The sequence below is a fragment of the Ursus americanus genome, chromosome 9 (genome assembly GCF_024610735.1).
Source record: "Ursus americanus isolate L20-20 chromosome 9, mUrsAme1.1.p, whole genome shotgun sequence".
NCBI lineage: Eukaryota > Metazoa > Chordata > Mammalia > Carnivora > Ursidae > Ursus > Ursus americanus.
In genome coordinates, this window is record NC_142135.1 from 61268934 (window position 1) to 61289409 (window position 20476).

The following is a 20476-nucleotide window of genomic DNA, read 5'->3' on the forward strand; positions in this document are numbered from 1 at the left end:
AAATAAATGAATAAATCAGAAAGAACAAATTTTGAACACATCAAAATGACCTCATCAACATTCTGAAATAAATGCATGATTTAGTTAAATACATTTTGGCTTTAAAAAAGAAATGTGTGAGTCATAAGTACATTCTTTGTATGTTTTAGATATTTTTAAGGCCTCTGTTCTTTGATTCCTTTGACAAATTTTTGATTAATTAATATTCTTTCCGCTTAAAATTTACATATTAGAATATCCCTAAATTACTAAGCTTAATTCAGTCTCTGACATATGTATTACATATTTTCCATCATGTCCACAATAGCCAGAATCTGACAATGTTAAGGTTCTTTGTCCTTGGACTTCTTATGTAAAATCGTGCCCTTTATTAATTTTCTTCCTTCTTATTCTGGTTTATTTCCCATCTTGTCACTTACCACTACTTGAATTTATGGTATATATTTGTATATTTACTTGTTTATTATTTGTCTCTTGCTGCCAATTGAGGAAGCTCTAAAAGAAGGGGAGCATTTCCAGGCTTTGTTAACAAACACATCGGAAGCAATTAGGAGCTTTAATGAAAAGAAACATTTCTTAATGGAAAGTGAATTTAGCTTTTATTTTAATATTTAATACATATTTCTAAATTGTAAGATTTTCTATTCATTTTATGGCATATTTACCATCTAATAACAATGCTCACTTAACAAATAAAGCCAATTCACCAGATCTATGATATTTATTGATATTATTCTTGCTTTAATAAAGTGGTTAAGCTCAGAGGAGCTTCATTAGGCTTTCAAAGCTTGATAAGCCTATTTACAAACTCACACTACAAATTTAGCTAGTAATTTTAGGAAATCCATTACCCAGCTACTGCAAAGTTTAATTAAAATGGCTTAAAATAGAAAAAAAAGATGGCTTAAAACAGAATTATATAGATCTATTACACTCAATTTTTAGTTATATTTACATTATCAACATGTGATTTTTAATATCTTTAAATGTGCAATAAACACACAGGATTTCCCACTAAATGGCTAGATAAGTCACAGCAATTCATGCCAACCAGTAGTATCAGAAAGCCTTCAATCATTCCCCTATGTATTCACCTCTCTCGTTTATAAATCCCTGTTCTTTTTCTTGCTTAGATGCTTTAATTTCTTTCTTAAACTTACTTAATAGAACCTTTTGGAAAATCTAAGAAAGATGTATCAGGAAAATGCCCATGTGCACAGAACATTGTCCACATAATTTAATTTCAAGAGATTCACCGATCTCTTGGGTCCATCCAGAGACCACGGAGGAGTCAGGGACTACGTATCAGTCGCTCTTGTCTTATCCTATTAGTTTCTCCATAAGGCCCTCATAACTGCTTTAATTTTAACCAGCACTTAACCCTTCAGGTGACAGCTGTGTGTACTAAAGTTGCTGACCCTCTTCATACAACGTTCCATATGCAAGACCTAAAGAGAAAAGTTGGCTATGCACTAGAGATGGAGTGTTGTAATGACAGCCATTCAAATAAGACTTGAGCAATTAACAACAGGAAAAACTGTAAGAGGAAAGGGCAAAAAGTTAGGATAGACTACAAACAACCCTTCTTATAAATAAGCTTTATTTAGCAGATGTCTACTCACAGTCTTCTATGTGCCTCCTTCACTCACATAACAGATGTCTATTGGTAATGACAATGCACCAGGCCCAGTAGGGGAGAGAAAAATGGAAGAAGTCATCCTTGAAAATTAAATCTTCTTCCAAAGCCTAGAATACCACTTAGCCTGTTAATGTTGAAGACTGTTATACTACAAGTTCATTACTATTTAAAGACAAAATCTAATGCTTTAGTTATAGCCTCCAGAGTCATTAAAAAATTTCTCCCCAATCCATTTTTATTCATCCAAATCAAATCTGATGCTATGTGAGTTCCTGGTATAAATTCGGAATCCTGTTTGGTATTAGAAGATGGGAGAGATACAGTTTCTAACCCATAGTTTATTGCTATTCTTTAAATTAAGTTCAAATATGCATGCATTCTTTCTGCTCTGATGGGGCACTGGGGCGGGATTTCACCTGTCTTCAATTCATAGGGAATACCTCAATTCATAATTTAAAGATAGAGAACAGTAACACTAAGAACAACTTTTCACAACAAATACTTGAGAGAGCTCCTCATGGGTTGAGTTTTCTGGGAAAGGGATTTGACTAGGATTGAAGGAAGATTTCTCTTTATTGGGTATTCAAGAGGGAATCAGAGCTCACTGAAGCTAGGAAGAAAATAGAAGCACTAACATTTGCAATAAATAGCTCCGATTATTATTATGACTAAATGAAAGCAAAATGAAAGTTGACATTTCTCTACTTTACATTAAAGATCCAGCAATGACTAAAGATAAAGGTCTAGTGGGTTTCATAAGTCTGGTATTAAAAATAAAATTACCCTCATTGACAGGTGAAATTGATCTGGCATTTCACAAAAGAAGGTAAATGGATTTTTTAAAATGGTTTTCTTCTCCTTACACAGGACACTTCAACTATTTAAATAATTTAAAAGTTATTTCTCATGGAAATAGAATCAATTTTCTATATGCCTGAAGCACATTAATGAGTATTCTGAATTTCCTTCCTTCTAGCCAAGTGATAAGTCAAAGTAAAAAACCCCTGAAAGCTATTACATTGTAGAAAATACAATTTTCTCCTTGAGAAAGAATAGTTATTGGTTGCTGCTAAATTTAATGTAGGAAATACAAAGTTACTGTGGCTATACTATGTGTAGGAAAAACTCTTCGGTGCTACTAGCTGACTAGTAGCACCCAAAGAAAGTTTTGGCTCTCCCACATTGAATTCATGAGTTTAATTTAAACCCATTTTCTCAGGCTTGTGTAAAACATGCCTCCATAATGCTTTCTCACTCCAACTTCCTTGTGGAGGTTTTCATTTTGGGGTTTTTACTCACTGCAGTTGGTATTACAAAACAAGAAAAAGGTGGTTCTGAATATACTTTTTCTAATAGATATGATCTGGCCATTTCAAAACTGCTTCACTTCTATCAGCATCTCCTACCACCATTTTGAGCATCAAAGGACTAAGTGGAATATGGACTTTCAAATTCACAAATCATAAATACTTCCAAAATTAAACATAGAAAATGAAAAGAATTATGTTCATAGTTACCAACTCTAAATTTAAATCGTTCTAAACCAAGGTTTTTCTCTCTTATTCTACATTAACTCTGCTTCGTGTGGGCTATTATACATTTAATAGTTTTCTTCTCCTTGATCAACTACATCTCTCTGGTAAATGAGAAGCCCTTCATCTCCAGTTCTTAATAGCCACTCCCTGCTTAGCAATATAGTGGGTCTTGACTGACAGCCTATGTCTTTGAAATTATTTCTCTATTTGGTTTTAGTAGCAAAGAGATGGTGATTTTCTTAAATGTAAAGAAAAAATTAAAACCAAAATCTAAAAGCAAATCTACTAAAACTTTAATTTTAAAAACAGAAAAATTAATTTTTATATTATATGGAACTCAACATAATTTTCTATATAAAATCGCTAAGTCATTTCACCAAAATCACACCCTTGGATTTATTTCCCCATTAGCTTTTAACAATCAACAATACTCAGAATCTTAGAAGGCATCTCATCTCACCTTCCTGCAGGGCTAGAGCTATTATCTTCATTTTCCCATTGTTCATTTTTATTTCTTGGAACTGGGGGCTGTAGCATTTCAGCAGCTAGTGGGTCAGCATCGTTCTCTTCTCGACCAATCCATTCTCCAATCACACGGGGTCTCAGAAGAGAAGAATTGAACGCTATTGTTTCCTAAAGAGGAGAAAAGAATGTATTGACTCAGATGACTTATTCTTATTAATGGGACAACAGGGAAATAATTTTGTCTAGAATTTCAACTGCCTCTGCAAATGAAAATGTTCTTTTTCTCTTTCCGAATTGACTTAAAATTTCAGGTCCCTCCATTTCTATTAGGTGACTTACTCTATGTAATTTGTGCTGACTCCTGAAGGTCACTGTGGCAAAGGATCCAGGAGTGAAATCTTTCATTTGGAAGGCTTCATGTGTGTTCTCAGGAAGGAGGAGCCAAGACTAGCATTTGTGACAGAAGGAAAAGTGTGTGGTAAGGCTCCCATAGTGAAAGAGCTTAGCATTGCTGGGAAATTGTAAGTAATTTCTTATGAGGAAACTGGTGTGAGGTCAGGGAATAAAGTCTAGAAACAGTGGTGGAAGGATGGATTGCCTCCAATGGTGGAACAGTCTGGACTTGCAGGGATCCAGTAGAGGTTGGAAGCAGGGCAATATCAATGACAGATATGGTGTGCTAATTCAAAAAATGTTAAAGTGATCTCTATAGAATTTCATATGATGTGGGTATTAAAATGATACTTAAACTATTTAAAACATATAATAATATGAAACGTACTAGAATACTGAATATGTGTATTGCTAGAGATATCTCAGTAAGTGGGAAAAAGGATTAAAAGCAATGCCTACTCTATGATCTTAGTTTTGTTGTAAAAATTCATAAGTGTATATCAATATTTTGTGCTGATCTCAAGCCTCTCAATAACCAATGTTGTGGTTCTTACGATTGCAAGATGCCCTTCAGCAATAGCCATCAGGAAACTTTGAAAAATTAAAAGTTTATTGCTTATAAGACCTGCAAATTACACAGCACACCTGGGAGCCACACAGTGAGGACACTGATAGAGAAAGAGAGAGAGCTAGCAATCACAATGCTGGGGTTCTGCTTTTATTGGGGTTGAGGGTGGAAACCGAGGGTTTTGTGGGTTCACTCAATTGGTCAATTTAAAAAATAAGAATGGGAATTAAAAGCATGGGGAGAGAAAAAGCAAGTGGCCCAAATGGTCAGTAATTGAAATCAACCAAGATCTCTAAAACAAAAGAGCTTCAGTCAGGGGAGGTGGACTGGACCTTTATCTCGTCTACTGTGGCTAACAATGTATTTATCATAAATAGCCATCTTTGAAGCAGACACTTTGACAATCAAGTTAGGGTTTATACTACAATCCATCGTTCATATACTAATTACTCATTTATTAATTTTCTTATATTTATTAAGACCCACTGTGTGCCAGATACTGCTTTATTTGTTGGGAAAAAGAATGGTAAGACCAAAATCTGGTGGTTTTATCTGAGCAGAGGGACTACAGGTAATTTTAGTTTCTTCTTTTTGTGTTTCTATGTCTTTGTAATATTATGATAAATATACACTTGTCTTATAATGAGAAAAAATGCATTTTTAAAATAACCTGATCTGAGAAACATAGGCTTGACTTAAATTATGTTTCCCTATAATTTTTTAGTATTGCAAGTGTTCTGAATAATTCCTTAAAAATTCAGTCCTGGTCTTCTGAGTCTTTGCAATTCTTCAAAATATTATACAGATACAATACATGCAAATATAGTATAACAATATGTATAAATAATATTAATTAGTATACAATTATAACACCAAAGGAAACATGTGAAATATGATGACATATTTGATGAATATTTATCTAAGTAATATCAAGGGACAGAAGGTAGTTGGATATCTTAATACTGATTTCCTAGCCCACATGAAAATGTAACAGATAAATTTTAGTAATAGGTATTTGCATAACTTAGCAAATAATCTAAATTCCTTCTGTATTTATGTTCCCATAGGCAGGAAATTGAAGCACTCTAATGGTTTTCAGCTGTGAAGTCATGAAATCAAATTATTGTTTTGAAATTACTAGAAAGGCACATTCACCTATCACAACTTAATATCATTTGAAGTATAACAATTAAAATTAACAGCAATATTGCTAAATTTTAAACCTATATTTGTTTAAAAAGCAAACTGAAGTAAAGCCATGGTTTAGAATTTTTAAAAAATTATATACATATTTACAGCCTCAGAATCAATTTTGGCTTTGTCTAAAGTGTTATTTTGTGAATTTCACTTTCTCCAAATGTAAAACAGTGATGATGGGAATTTTAAAACCTACTGTATCAAATGAGTTCATAGGTAGCACAGTTAAACCACAGAATTCTGTGCATTTCCTTGATACAATTATTTAAGGACGTGGACTATACTAAAACGACTTCTACATGTGTGATATATCTGGGGGAAAAAATGGTAAACAGAACTGCAAGAATGGGCAAGTTGAGTAAAAATAAATCCTTGGTTGTCAATATGGGCAGAGTAACAGAACAGAGACAAATTTTCATCCTTTGAAGTTTTATTTTATGGAGTATTAAAAAGGTTCGATAATTAGTTCAATGTTTGTAATCTCATTTATGTAATAAAGTGGAACTGGGTTTGGAGATTTGTCCTATTATAAGGCTCAACAGATAAGAACAGGGACAAATAGACTGACCACTATAACAACAGAAAGGACTGGGTTTGGACACTGTAAATGAAAAATGCGAAACAGAATTTAGAGTTGAGTATGATCAAGAGTTGAGAGCTGCAGAGAATCAGAAATAACTCCCTGGTTGCTTACTGGGAAATTAAATAAAATGATAGATGCCACTGTTGTTGGAAAGTAGAGCACTGAGAGGATAAATCGTTTGATATGCAGTCTTGTTTAACGCTAGCGGGCAGCAGAAATTTCAGTGAGAAATAGCTGATGAAGAAAACAACACAAAGAGCTACAAATAGGGTCAGAGCAGTCAGGAAGTGAGTATTTTACAGGTCAAAAAATGGGACTCTACTTTTTCTATTTTTCAGAATGATTAAAGCTCTTTTGATATCTATGCCTTTTTGAAAATGTTATAGCTATAGAAATTATTAAATGTAATCTATTTACTTATAATAAATTAAAATACTAAATATTTCCTTGGATATATTGCTTACATTTGATAAAGCTAAGTAAACATATATTTTTATGAAAGGATTTCAATGAAGAAAGCAGTTCTTAACACTACATACAATGTACCACAAATATCATTGCATAGCAAAAGAAAATTTAAAATGCACATCAAAAGCAGTAAGTTCTTGAAAATATTTTAAGTACGTGGTAAACAAATAATTTGAAGTGTCAATGCTAAACAGTGTAAATCCTAATTACTCCTTAAAAATGTATAAATACATATTCCTTTGCTCTCCTAAGGCTAGAGTCTCTAGAGGTTGAGATTCTCACGCTAGTATGTTTAAATTTAAGAAGAAAAGCATTTCTGGTCAAAAATTCAACCAAAGATCACAGATTTGCTTAGTATTTTCAATCAGCAGAAAGCTAACCTATCCAAGAAGCAGTTACAGTAAACTAGACCTACTCTCTCCACGTAGCCTACTCCCACTGGCTAACCCACAATGAGTTCAACTGCACTGACCAGTTTATCACATTTGATCATACTCTGCGTCGTTTTCTTTTCCTTTTTTATTTTTTAATTCCACTATAATTAACATACAGTGTTATATTAGTTCCAGGTGTATAATATAGTGATTCAACAATTCTACACACTACTCACTACACACTCAGTGCTCATTATGATAAATGTACTCTTAACCCCCTTCAACTATTTTGCGCATTCCCCCACCCCTCTGGTGGCCACCAATTTGTTCTATATATTTAAGAGTTTTTTTTTCTTTGTCTTTTTTTATTTGGTTTGTTTCTTAAATTCTACATATGAGTGAAAACATATGGTATTTGTCTTTCTCTGATTGACTTATTTTACTTAGCGTTGTATCTCCTAGATCTACCCATGTTTTTGCAAATGGCAAGATTCCATTATTTTTTATGGCTAAGTAATATTACATTGTGTGTGTATACACACACACACACACACACACACACACACACATACACTACATCTTACCTATCGTTTCATCTATTGATGGGACACTTGGGTTGCTTCCATATTTTTGCTGTAAATAATGCCACGATAAACACAGGGGTGCATATATCTTTTCGTATTAGTGTTTTCATATTCTACGGGCAAATACCCAGTAGTGGAATTACTGGGTCATATGGTAATTCTATTTTGAATCTTCTGAAGAACCCTCATACTGTTTTCCACAGTGGCTGCACCAGTTTGCATTCTCACCAAAAGTACATGAACATTCCTTTTTCTTCACACCCTCACCACTTGTTTCTTGTATTTTTAATTTTAGCCATTCTGACAGGTATGAGGTGCTATCATTGTGGTTTTGATTTATATTTCCCTGATGGTGAGTGATGTTGAGCATCTTTTCATGTGTCTGTTGGTCATCTGTATGTCTTCTTTGGAGAAATGTCTGCTCATATCTTTAGCCCATTTTTAACTGAACTATTTGCTTTTTGGTGTTGAGTTGTATAAGTCTTTATGTTTTTCGATACTAACCCCTTATCAGGTATGTCATTTGCAAATATCTTCTCCTATTCAATACCTTGTCTTCTAGTTTTGATGACTGATTCCTTTGCTGTGCAGAAGCTTTTTATTTTGATGTAGTCCTGATAGTTTATTTTTGCTTTTGTTTCCCTTGCCTCAGGAGACATGTTATAAAATGAGACATGAGACAACATACAAAAATGTTGCAACAGGTGATGTCAGACACATTACTGCTTATGCTGTGTTCTAGGATTTCTAGATGATTTCAGGTCTCACATTTAGGTCTTTAATTCATTTTGAGTTTATTTTTGAGTGTGGTGTAAGAAAGTGGTCCAGGTTCATTCTTTTGCAAGTGCCGTCCAGTTTACCCCACATCATTTTTTTTTAAAGATTTTATTCATTTATTTGACAGAGAGAAAGAGAGAGCACAAGCAGGGGGAGCAGCAGAGGGAAAAAACTGAAATATGTTCTGAGCATTTTGACAGATCCTCAGTAGCCTAGAGCTCTTGGCTTAGTGATCATGCATTTAGTGTATGGTATGATGGCATTAATGATTCTAATTGTTCAACCTCATTGTGTCCATGCCCCTTATCATATGAGTTTATAGTTTCTCTTTTAAAAGTGGGACAAATTTACCCTCCACATGTGACCTGTTTTAGCCAATGAAATAGGCATGTTACTGTATGCCTGTTATAAGCCCAGGCTTTAAGGCACCTGACATGTTTCTACTCACTCTCTTCCATCTCTGCCATCCCCATGAGAAAGATATGCCTATGCGAGTCCATTTGCCCCAAAATGAAGAAAAGAAACATTTGCAACAGACCTGAATGACACCAAAGAAGCCCACTTTATATCAGCTGACAGTAGCCAACCTGAAGTCACATGAGAAACTCCAATTGAGATCTGCTGAGCCCATCTAACCAAGATCCAGCCTAGGTCAGCTAAATTCCAGAAAAGGAGGAAAAATAAATTTTATTGTTTCAAGCCTCTGAGTTTTGGGTTAAAATATTACCTAGCTATAGCTAACTGAAACAAATTGATTCTAGAAGTAGAGTGTCGCTTAATAAAAACTTAGAAATATATGTCATTGGCTTTGGAATGTAGGGGCAGGTGTTACCTGTAAAAACAGTGAGGAAATTATTATAAGAGGCTGGAAAAATGGAGGCCAGTGTTATGTGGTGTTAATTGCTTGGTAACACTATCATCTCTGGTTAAGATAGAAAGTGACCTAATAAAGTTTCAAAATTGCACAAGGAGATCTCTAAGAAAAAAATCTGTAAACATTACCTACTTGATTTTAGCTACATATGATAAGTATCTTCAAGAAATGGATGAGTGCACCCAATGTTCATAGCAGCATTGTCCACAATAGCTAAAATGTGGAAGGAGCCGAGATGCCCTTTAACAGACGAATGGATAAAGAAGATGTGGCCCATATATACAATGGAATATTACTCAGCCATCAGAAAGAACGATTGCCCAACATTTGCAGCAACATGGACGGGACTGGAGGAGATTATGCTAAGTGAAATAAGTCTAGCAGAGAAAGACAATTATCATATGGTTTCACTCATTTGTAGAACATAAGGAATAGCAGGGAGATTGGTAGGAGAAGGAAGGGAAGAATGAAGGGGGGTAAAGAGAAGGGGGAATGAACCACGAGAGACTACGGACTCTGGGAAACAAACTGAGGGTTTCGGAGGGGAGGGAGATGGGGGAATGGGCTAGCCCAGTGATGGGTATTAAGGAGGGCACGTATTGCATGGAGCACTGGGTGTTATACACAAACAATGAATCATGGAACACTACAACAAAAACTAATGATGTACTGTATGGTGACTAACATAACATAATCAAAAAAAAAAGGAAGAAATAGATGAGTGCAAAAAATAACTTGTCAATTTGCAGGCAAAATTTAGAGGAAATATTAAGAGTCATGCTGAGTTTCTTATATCCAGCCTTTCTCAACAGCTCAAGATTTTTAAATTAAGATAATCCATGGCCCTGCCAGAAAGACAAAGCCTCAGGGTAAAGAAGAAATTACGGATGTGGTTATAAGCCCCTTCATTAAGACTTCTGAAAAAATTAAGATAGTGTCTTATTAAGGATGTTGTTTCACAACACCTAAAATACCATTAATTAAATCTAGAGAGAGAGGCATGTCCTGAAAAGAATTGTGGATGTGGTTTTTGGCACAAGAAGGAGAGAAGAATCAAATACAAAGGAAACCCAAAAATTATTTAAGACAGTTGAATTGGCAAAAAGCACCAAAGTGAAAGGGACTGAGACTACAAGATGTAAATACCCCTTGGGGCTGCCATTTTTCTACAAGAAAGAAGCTGAAAAAGTTGCTTAAAGGTATCTTTTCTAAAGCCCTCTTCAGAAGTAGCTAAAGACACTAACAAAAAAAGAAAGTTCTACAGGAAGAAGCCACGAGCTATGGAAACTGATGGAGACTCCTAGGGAACCCAGATCCTATTCCCACAAAACAGAACTGGGCCCAATTAAGGAACACTTCCAATGCCTTGGATAGGAATACCTAATGATGTGTGACCATAAGAACCAAAAATTTCTACAAACCTCTCATTATTTCCCTTTTCTAATGGGAATATTTAATGGGGTTACCTCACATCAGTCTTATCACTTAATGGAAAGGAAAAAACAAAACTATCATCAGTCATGTATGTTTCCTTATATAGAAAAATCAAGAGAATTCAGAGGCAATTTATAATATATGAGTTTGGCAAGTTTATGGAATTTAAGATAAAATTAGAAAAATAATTTTCATTCCTACATTCCAGCAAGTTTTAAAATGGTAATTTATAAAATAGATTCCATTTACAATAATAGCCAAAAGTACAAGTTATCTAGGAATCAATTTAATAAAATTTGCATGGTTTTATTGGCTGTAACTATAGGACTTTATCATGTAACATTACAATATTTAATTAAATGGATATATGCCATGTTCACAATAGAATGACTCAGAAATGTAACAATGTCAATTCTCTCAGATCAATCTAAAACACAACTCCAAACCAAATGGAATAACAGAAATAAGCAAATAGGCCAATAGAAGAAAAAGGGCCCAGAAATAAGACAAGAAACAGAAGCATGCATACTGATGGACAAATGATGAATTTTTCAATACACAGTTACATATTATCCATATGGGGAAAATATGTTCCAACCTCTTACCATATTAAAAAAATAATTTCAAGTAGATGAAAGACCTAAATGTGAAAAACAGAACTTTTAGGAGAAAATAAAAAAACAACTATTTTCATGACATCAAGTAGGGGAGGATTTCTTAGAACAGTATTACAAGTTAATGTTTAAAATGTCTGTAAATAGAAAGCACTATTTAAAAGGCAATGACAAGCTTCAAACTTAGAGAATATATTTGAGACACATATAACCAATAAGAGTTGACATCCAGAATATAGAATAAACTTACAAATGTAAAGAAAAAAATATTGGCAATAAAAATGGACAAAAGATATAAATAAGCAGGCATTCAATCTTATTGAAAATTATAAAATCACTAATTGAACTTACAAGAAACCATTTTTCATTAAAATGTTTGATGACAGCTAGTGTGAGCAAGGATCAGGAGCAAAAAATATTATTACAAACTGTTGGTAGAAGTGTAAATGATACAACTTTAGAAATTCTGCATTACCTAGTAATGTAAAAATGTACATGCCACATTGGTAGGTTAATTGAAGTTCATTTGGTTGTGTTTTTCAGGTACATTTTCATTCCTCAGTTAATTTCAACATTTCCTGCCTCTCTTCTGATTCTCAGCTGATTACGTTGCTTATTTCAATGGGAAAATGAAAGCAATCAGAAGAGGATTTGTTTATCTTTTCATCAATAAACCCACCAGCTATTAGCATTCTTGTCTACAGTGACAAAAGATGAACTGTCATTTTTTTTTCTGGCATATAAAAGATACTCTATATGTACAGCAAATAAAAAAATGATGAAACTTGGGTAACATATGATTCACTGGTTCGTAATACTTTATCAACATTACTAGTCATTGGAATATGTAAATGTAAATCAAGACCACAATGAAATACTACTTCACACCTAAGAGGATGACTGTAAGTGAAAAGACAGACAAGTACTAGCAAAGATATGGAGAAATTGGAACCCTCACACTTGCTGATTGGAACGTAAAATGGTGCTGTCACTGTGAAAAATAGTTTGGCAGTTTCTCCAAGGGTTTAAACAAAGTAACATACGAGCCAGCATTCCCATTCCCTACATTATATGCCCAAGAGAAAGGAAAACACATCCACATAAAAACTTATACATGAATATTCAGAGAAATACTATTCATAATAGCTGAAAAGTGGAAACAACTCAAATGTCCATAAATTGATGGATGAATAAACAAAATTAGGCCTATCCATACAGTAGGATATTATTCACTAACAAAAAGGAATGAAGTACTGATACGAGCTACAGCTTCATTGAACCTTGAAAACATTATGTTAAGTGAAAGAAGACAGTCACAAAAGACATTTGTTTGACTGCATGTATAAGAAATTTCTAGAATAGGCAAATCTATAGACAGAAGGCAAATTAGTGGTTGTCTGGGGCGGAGGGCCTGGGGGAATGGCGAATGGGTACAAGGTTTCTTCTGGGATGATGACAATGTTCTAAACTTAGGTTGTGCTAATATACTGTGAATATAATAAAAACCAGTTTAGATTTTGTTATATGTATTTATCTCAGTAAAGTTATTAAAATAATACATTGAACCCGTTTTAGCTTTTCCCCTTTCGTGGCGGATTACAGTATATCATGTAAGGGCAAAGCATGGATTTGGAGTCAGATGAACAATCAGAAGCCAGAGGGAAGTATTTATTCTAGCTCTACTAAGTACTAATTCTGAGACCCTCAGCAAATCATTCTAGCCTCAGTTTTTTATCTGTAAAACAGGAAAAACACAACCACTTCATTGGACTAGTCCAAAAACTAAATTCAATAACACATCAAAAAGCCCTTAGCATACCTGCTAGCCCTAATAGGGACCCAATATTATCCCTCCGCCTTTCCCCCACTATCTTCCACACCCTCCTACCTGTGATCTAAAGCATTTTATTCTTCATTATGGAAATTTTCTTGCAAATACAAAAGTAGATGGAGGAGCAACACAAACCCCTTTGTAGTCCCACACATTTCAACAATAATCAACTCATGGGTAAACTCACTTCATCCTATCTCTATCCATGCCCCTTCCACATCCCCCCTTCCCTGCCCAGATCATTTCAAAGCAAATCCCATCATGTCATTTGTAAATGGTCAAGTATGTATCTCTAAAAAGTAAGAGTGCTTTTATAAACAAATACCATTATCACTTTCAACAATAAAGTAACAATATTCTTTAATATCAACAAATATCTCATTAGTTTTCAAATTTCCTTGATTATCTCAGGGAAATTATGTTTGTACAAGTCAGACTCTACAGAAGACTTTATGTGCTGTGACTTACTTTTATGTCTCTTTTAATCTACAGGTTTTCCTATGTCATTTTTTGTCCTGTAATTTTGCTGTTGCTATTGCTGTTGTTGTTCAAAAAACCCAAATTGTTTGTCCTGTGAGTTTTCCACAGTCTGAATTTTTCCCCTTACATCCCTGTGATGTGGCTTGAAATGTCCCTCTACCCCTTGTAATTTCTGTAAATTAGTAGTTAGTTCTGGATAAATTTTTTCTTGTTGTTGTTCCAAGTACTGCTTTAGAGAGAATGGTTATACATTAGTCCCCCCACTCCCTTATCTGCGGTTTTGCTTTCTGTGGTTTCAGTTACCCGCAGTCAACTACAGTCCAGAAGTAGTTGATCCTTCTGACGATGTGTCAGAAGGTCAATAGTAGCCTTACAATACATCACGATGCCTCCGTCATTCACCTCACTTCTCTCATCATGTAGGCATTTTAAACATAAACACAAGGGTAGTACAGTACGATAAGATATTTTGAAGGATAGACCATAGTCACATAACTTTTATTACAATATATTGTTATAGTTGTTCTCTATATTAATTATTGTTAATCTCTTTGCATAATTTATAAATGAAACTCATAATACATATGCATGTATAGGAAAAACATAGTATCTATAGGGCTTGGTACTATCCAAGGTTTCAGGCCTCCACTGGGATTTTGGAATATATCCCCCACAGGTAAGGGAGGATGACGATAGTTCCGTCTGGAGGCACATAACATCCTGTTGACGTTTCTTGAATAATGTTGGCAACATTGATAATTATTGTTTAGATCCATTAATTCACTAAAGATTGCCAAATGGTGATCGTCTAATTTTATAAAACCTTATTCATTTGCTGGAAAACGTCTATAAAGAGAAACGTCCTCAAATATTTGGTTACCTTGAAGTACAATTTGTATAAGAAAGGTAGATTAAATGTTTGATTATTTTCCTTTACTTTTACCAGTTTTTGAAAGTAGTAACTTTGGTCTCCTAACATACTTTTAAGGTTATTAATTTTTGGATGAACATAAAAATTTTTAAATGTTAGATATAATTCACTACACTGCAGTTATTATTCTTATTCGTGTTCAAATTTTCCCAACTCTTTCCAGTGGGAGACTATTTAAAGTTGGCTCCTGAGCTCTTTTGACACAGCCAAGTGGTCTTTCACATGTTCTCACTTTCTGGCATGACAGGATATTTTAGGCTCATTTTGCTTCCAACCCAGAATCAGCCATTATTCCAAGGACTCCAATTCATTTTAGTGGGAAATATATTTTAAGACTAGATTCTGGACACTTAGACATACTCGTTATTTTGGGACCAGTAATAGTGGACAGATATAAGAAATAGGTATGTTTTAAATATTCTATTTTGACATAATTCAGGTTTACAAAAAAAGTTGAGAAAAGAAAAAAAAAGAGTTTCTGTATACCTTTCATCCAGATTGCCCAAGTGTTGTTAATGTAATAATGTCAACATTGTTGGTTAATGTTTTGCTTTTATCATTATCCTTCTTTTTCATATTTATATACAAAATTTCCCCAGAACCATTTGAAGGTAAGTTGCAGATATGAGACCCTTTACCCTAAACACTTCAGGGTGTTATTTCCTCAAAAGAAGGGCATTTTCTTATGTGGCTACAGTATAATTATCAAAACCAGTAATTAACATAAATACAATACTAATATAACAACCTTGTTTAAATTTCCTCAATTATTTGAATAAAGTTGCTCATGGCAATAGAGAATCCTAGATCATATATGGCATTCAATTGTCATGGCCTTCTTGTTGTTACCTAATCTTCTTTAATGTAGAACGGTTCTCAGTATTTGACATTTATGACCTTTACGTTTTTTGAAAATATGGCCAGTTATTTTTTCAGGAGGTCCCTCAATTTGTCTTTTTCCAATGTTTCCTATGATTATAGTCAAGTCATGAATTTTTGGCAAGAATGACACAGAAGTGGTGTATTCCTTTATATCAAAAGGCACATGATGCTGATTTATCTCATCACAGATGATATTAACCTTGGCCACTTGGTTAAGGTGATGTCTTTCATGTTTCTCCATGGTAAAGCTGCTACTTCTCTCTTGTTAATTATTAAGTATCTTCTGGGGAGTAACTCTGAAACTATATAGATAATCCATAATTCATCAAAATTTCACCTACTAATTTCAACATCCTTTGCTGACCCTTCCCTGCATCAATTACTATGATGGCTACCAATTTGTGATTTTCTAATTTCACCATTCCTTCCAAATTTATTTGTTGGTACTCTACTGTGAGAAAGAGCTTCCCCCTCACTTCCATTTGTGTATGTATATATGTATATACATAGGTGTATCAGAATGGGCTTGCGGATTATTATTTTATTCAATGGACTAAAACATATTAGTATCATTAGTTTTAGGTTTTTAAAAAGTTCCTAGAAGGAGCTCCTACAAATAGTCTCCTGTGTCTTTTTGAAATGTTCCCTCATTCTTTGATTGCCTCTTTACTTCCTGACACTAAAAGATAATTCAGACACAGTGCATACTTTATTAGCTGCAGCCTTAGATTCAGCCTTTTCTCCAAAGAGCCCTGGTTCCTTTTAATAGAAAATGATATTTAAAAAACAATATCTGCTCTCTAGTTGTGCTTAGTACCAGTGGAGAGTATATTATACTGAACTAATGAATCACTGAACATTATATCAAAAACTAATGATGTACTATACTTTGGCTAATTGAATTTAAATAAAAAATAAATAAACAGGAATTATTTTTTTTTCTTTTTCAAGTTTTTATTAAATTCCAGTTAATTAACATAGAGTATAAATTAATTTTGGGTGTAGAATTTAGTGATTCATCAAAAAAATACGAGTTCTTAATGATACTTTTTCTTCAAAACAGGATTATAGGATTTTTACTTAATATTCGTCCTACATTTGTATTTCCTTTCCCTTATGCCAAAAATTCTGGTTCTTAAGGATATCAACATAATTATTTCTTTGCTATATCACACAAAGCATAGACAATAATCTCTTTATAATAATGCCAACACTATCCATCAATGACACGATTTCCAAAAACAGCTTAAGAGTGTACTGCTGTTCCCTCTGTCCTTAGGGAACAGAGAATAATCAGATCACTGTGCTTATAATGACTTGGAGTAATTCATCTCAGTGTGCTTACACCACCAACCTGAAACACAGTTGTGCTGATTTGTTTCACTTTGCTTTTGATTATTAAAAATTACTGTTTCAAGATTTTATTTAGTTTTAAAATTATATATTTAAGTGGTCCCAAGTGCATATATGTTCAAAGTTTTAAAGAATCAAGCCTCTATCCCTACCCTCTCCTCTCTACACCTTCCTATAGGTAACTTTTAAAAAACAATTATGTGTGTGTGTGTGTGTGTGTGTGTGTGTGTGTGTGTGTGTGTGTTTTACAGCATGACAGATTTTGCTCTTGTTATTTTGGCTTTAATATAAGCAAATAGGTATCTACATTTTCATTATGCTTAGATAAATGGTAGCACACTTATAAACATATTTCCTCTTCTTGACTCTTTCACTTAAAAATATATCCTGGGAATTACTCTGAAGTCTCTATAGAGACATTCTCTCATTTTTACAGCTATATGATATTCTATTGTGTGGAGGTACTATAATGTAGCCAGTATTTTTCTTTTAATGGTCATATAGCTGTTTTAAATTTTTGCTATTAAAATAGCATGGTAAGGTGTAACCTCATGCATAAGTCTTTTTATATTTTTGCCAGTGTGTCTTTGGAATAGACTCAAGGAACTAGGATCATTTGATCAAAAAGTATTGCACATAAAGCTTTTTAAATATTGAAAATTTTCCCTGCATAATGTTTGTACCATTTTGCATTCTCACCAGTAATGTCTGAAAGTGTCTATTTCTTCACAGCCTCACCAACAGAGTATTTTAATTAACTTGGGGATTTTTAAAAATCTGGTAGGTAAGCAGTGGTGTTTAATCTGCGTTTCTCTTATTCTGAATGAGGCACCTAGCATCTTTTAATATGATTAAGAAACATTTTCTTTTTTTTTCTGTGAACAATCTATTCATATGGCTCATTTTTAGTGGAATTTAGGCCTTTTATTCTCTATTTTTAGAAGTGTCCTATAATTAGGGTTATTAAGGTTTGCCTGTGATGTAAACTGCAAATATTTTTCCTTGATTGTCACTTTTCACATTTCATTTTTGAGAGATAGGCTTTTAAGATAAAACATGAAAATAATTACACTGGTGGTCTCCCTTAATATTAGGACTATCGCTTGTTATAAATCAAATATATGACCAACACAAGATATTAAGCAGTTTTATGGATTTTTCTCTACTGCTGAAAATACATGATATGCAGGTAGGTGGTCACATGTGGGTGGGCAAGAGATTCTGGAACACAGAAACAAGACAGAGGATCATAACAGTGTAAATATGCTCTAAATCCCAAAACCATTCGCCAAATAACCAGACAGACATGCACGTGCACACACATATTCTTTCTCTCTCTCTCTCTTTCTCTCTCTCTCTCTCTCTCTCTCTCTCTCACACACACACACACACACACACACACACACACACACACACACACACACGGAATGCAATCCAGATTTGTTTGCCTGGGGAGAAATGAATAGAAATGGAAAGTCAACAGCAAAACAAATCTATCTGGTGAAAAAATATCTTATCTTTGAAGGAGTTAAGTTTTCAGTCCTTCCATTGGCATACTTAGTGGGGGGCAATCATCAGGTGGCTAGAGAGCCCATGGCATATTATGTCTGTACCAGATTATGTTACTCACATCAGATAGCCAGTTTGAAATAATAAAAAATAGTCTTCCTTTGAGCTTCTTATTCTTAGTGAGGCAACATAACATAGTATTTAAGAAAATGGGTTTTGGAGTTAAATTCGCACTCAAATCTGAGTTCTACAGTATATTATCTATATCTGTAAATTCATACAAGTTAAAAAACTCCATGGGCTTCAACTATCCTGTGTGTAGAATGGACACGAGAGCTTCCTCATAGGGCTGTTGCAAATGTTAGTAAGAAAGTGTACTTCAGACACCTGGCACAGTACCTGTCATATTGTATGCTTGATAAATACAATCCATTATTATGCCCCTCATTAGTCTCTTGCATGGTGTCATACATACTTAACTTCCATGTTGACTCATTATTTGTGAGCATGAACACTACACTGTCTACCTCGCTTTCTAGATTTCTATCATATTAGAACTAGATCTCTTAATATAATAAAATAACTCAAAGAAAATATCTTCATAGTAGGAAATATAGTAAAAGGCCACAAAAAGTAAAACTGGACCAGAGAAAAGGAACCTATTTAGTTCTGGCTATTACACAATGATTTCCCAAAGGCTCAGAGCAGACTTAGTAGGCACTGTGAACAAAGAGTTTCTAATAAAGATAGTAATTATTAATTGAGTGATTATTCTGCACCATGCACCTGTAATAGGAACTATACCGGCATAATCCACTGGAGAGACTACGAGTATAGACTTTGGAGTATAAACAGTCTGGGTTTGAGTTCCAGTTCTTCCATTTACTGTGGGACAAAGGGGAACTTCTGAAACTCTAAGAGCTCCTATTTTTTCACCTATTAGACTAATAACTAACAGTAACTATATCATATACATGACATAATTGTTAAGAGCATGGGCTCTGAGGTTAATGTCCTGAGGTTAATGTCCCAAGTCTGTGTTCCACTTCTATTTTCAATTAATGTAACTTCTGATAAGCTTATTAACATCTCTGCATTACAATTTTGTCATTTGTCAAATGGGAATAATAGCACCTAATTTCACAGGGTATTAGTAAATATTAAATAAGATATTGCAGGTAAATAATTTAGAACACTGCCTGGCATGCAGTAAGTTCTCAACAAATGTAAGATATCTTTTCATTAGGATAAAATGGTGTAATCTATAAAAAATGCTTAGCTCAAGGTCTAGAATATAGCATGCACTAAATAGTTCATTATTATTGTATCCATGTTTATTATAATTACACCTATTTAAAGATTCAAGGACTAGAAACTCAAGCTGTCATTCAATAGTTAACAAAAGTTAGTTAAATGAGTTGTCTAAATGATGTGTTGTCTAAAAGAGATGCAAACTGTCTATAACCCTAAAATGTAACTCTCTAAAATGTATCTTTTACAACACCACGGAGCACTGTCCTATACCCCACTATTTGTGACTTCCTGTGGAATTGTTCCAACTAAACTTTGCTTTTTCATTATGACATCTGTCTAGGTCAGCAGACATTATTCAAAGAACTCCTATGAAACGAATGATCTTATTTACTGTAAGAATATATTGTTTTAAACTATGGTAAAACAAATGAACCTCCTAAGCCATTTTTAAGTATATAATTCAGTAATGTTAAGTACATTCACGATGCTGTCCAAACCAATGTTGATGTGGATCTCTTTCATCTTGTGAAACTGAAGCCCTATACCCATTGAACAACGCCTATGTCCCACTCCCCCTTGTCCCTGGCAACTATCATTGTATTTTCTGTTTCTATGAATTTGACTATTTTAGACACCTCGTATCACTGGAATCAAACAGCATATGTCTTTCTGTGACTTTTTTTTCACTTAGCATAATGTCCTCAAGGTCCATCCATGTTGTAACATATGAC

General features: G+C 34.0%; 1 protein-coding gene across 3 annotated transcripts in view; it reads right to left on the reverse strand.

Moving 5' to 3' along the window:
* The window catches only part of C9H8orf34 (chromosome 9 C8orf34 homolog), a 330423-nt gene that overhangs the window by 201550 nt on the left and 108397 nt on the right, over nucleotides 1-20476 (reverse strand). For all 3 annotated transcript variants that reach the window (XM_087864837.1, XM_087864838.1, XM_045810166.2), the window contains exon 6: nucleotides 3635-3807. In XM_087864837.1, coding sequence (XP_087720963.1) covers nucleotides 3635-3807 — 173 coding nt within the window. The remainder of the gene's footprint in view (nucleotides 1-3634; nucleotides 3808-20476) is intronic.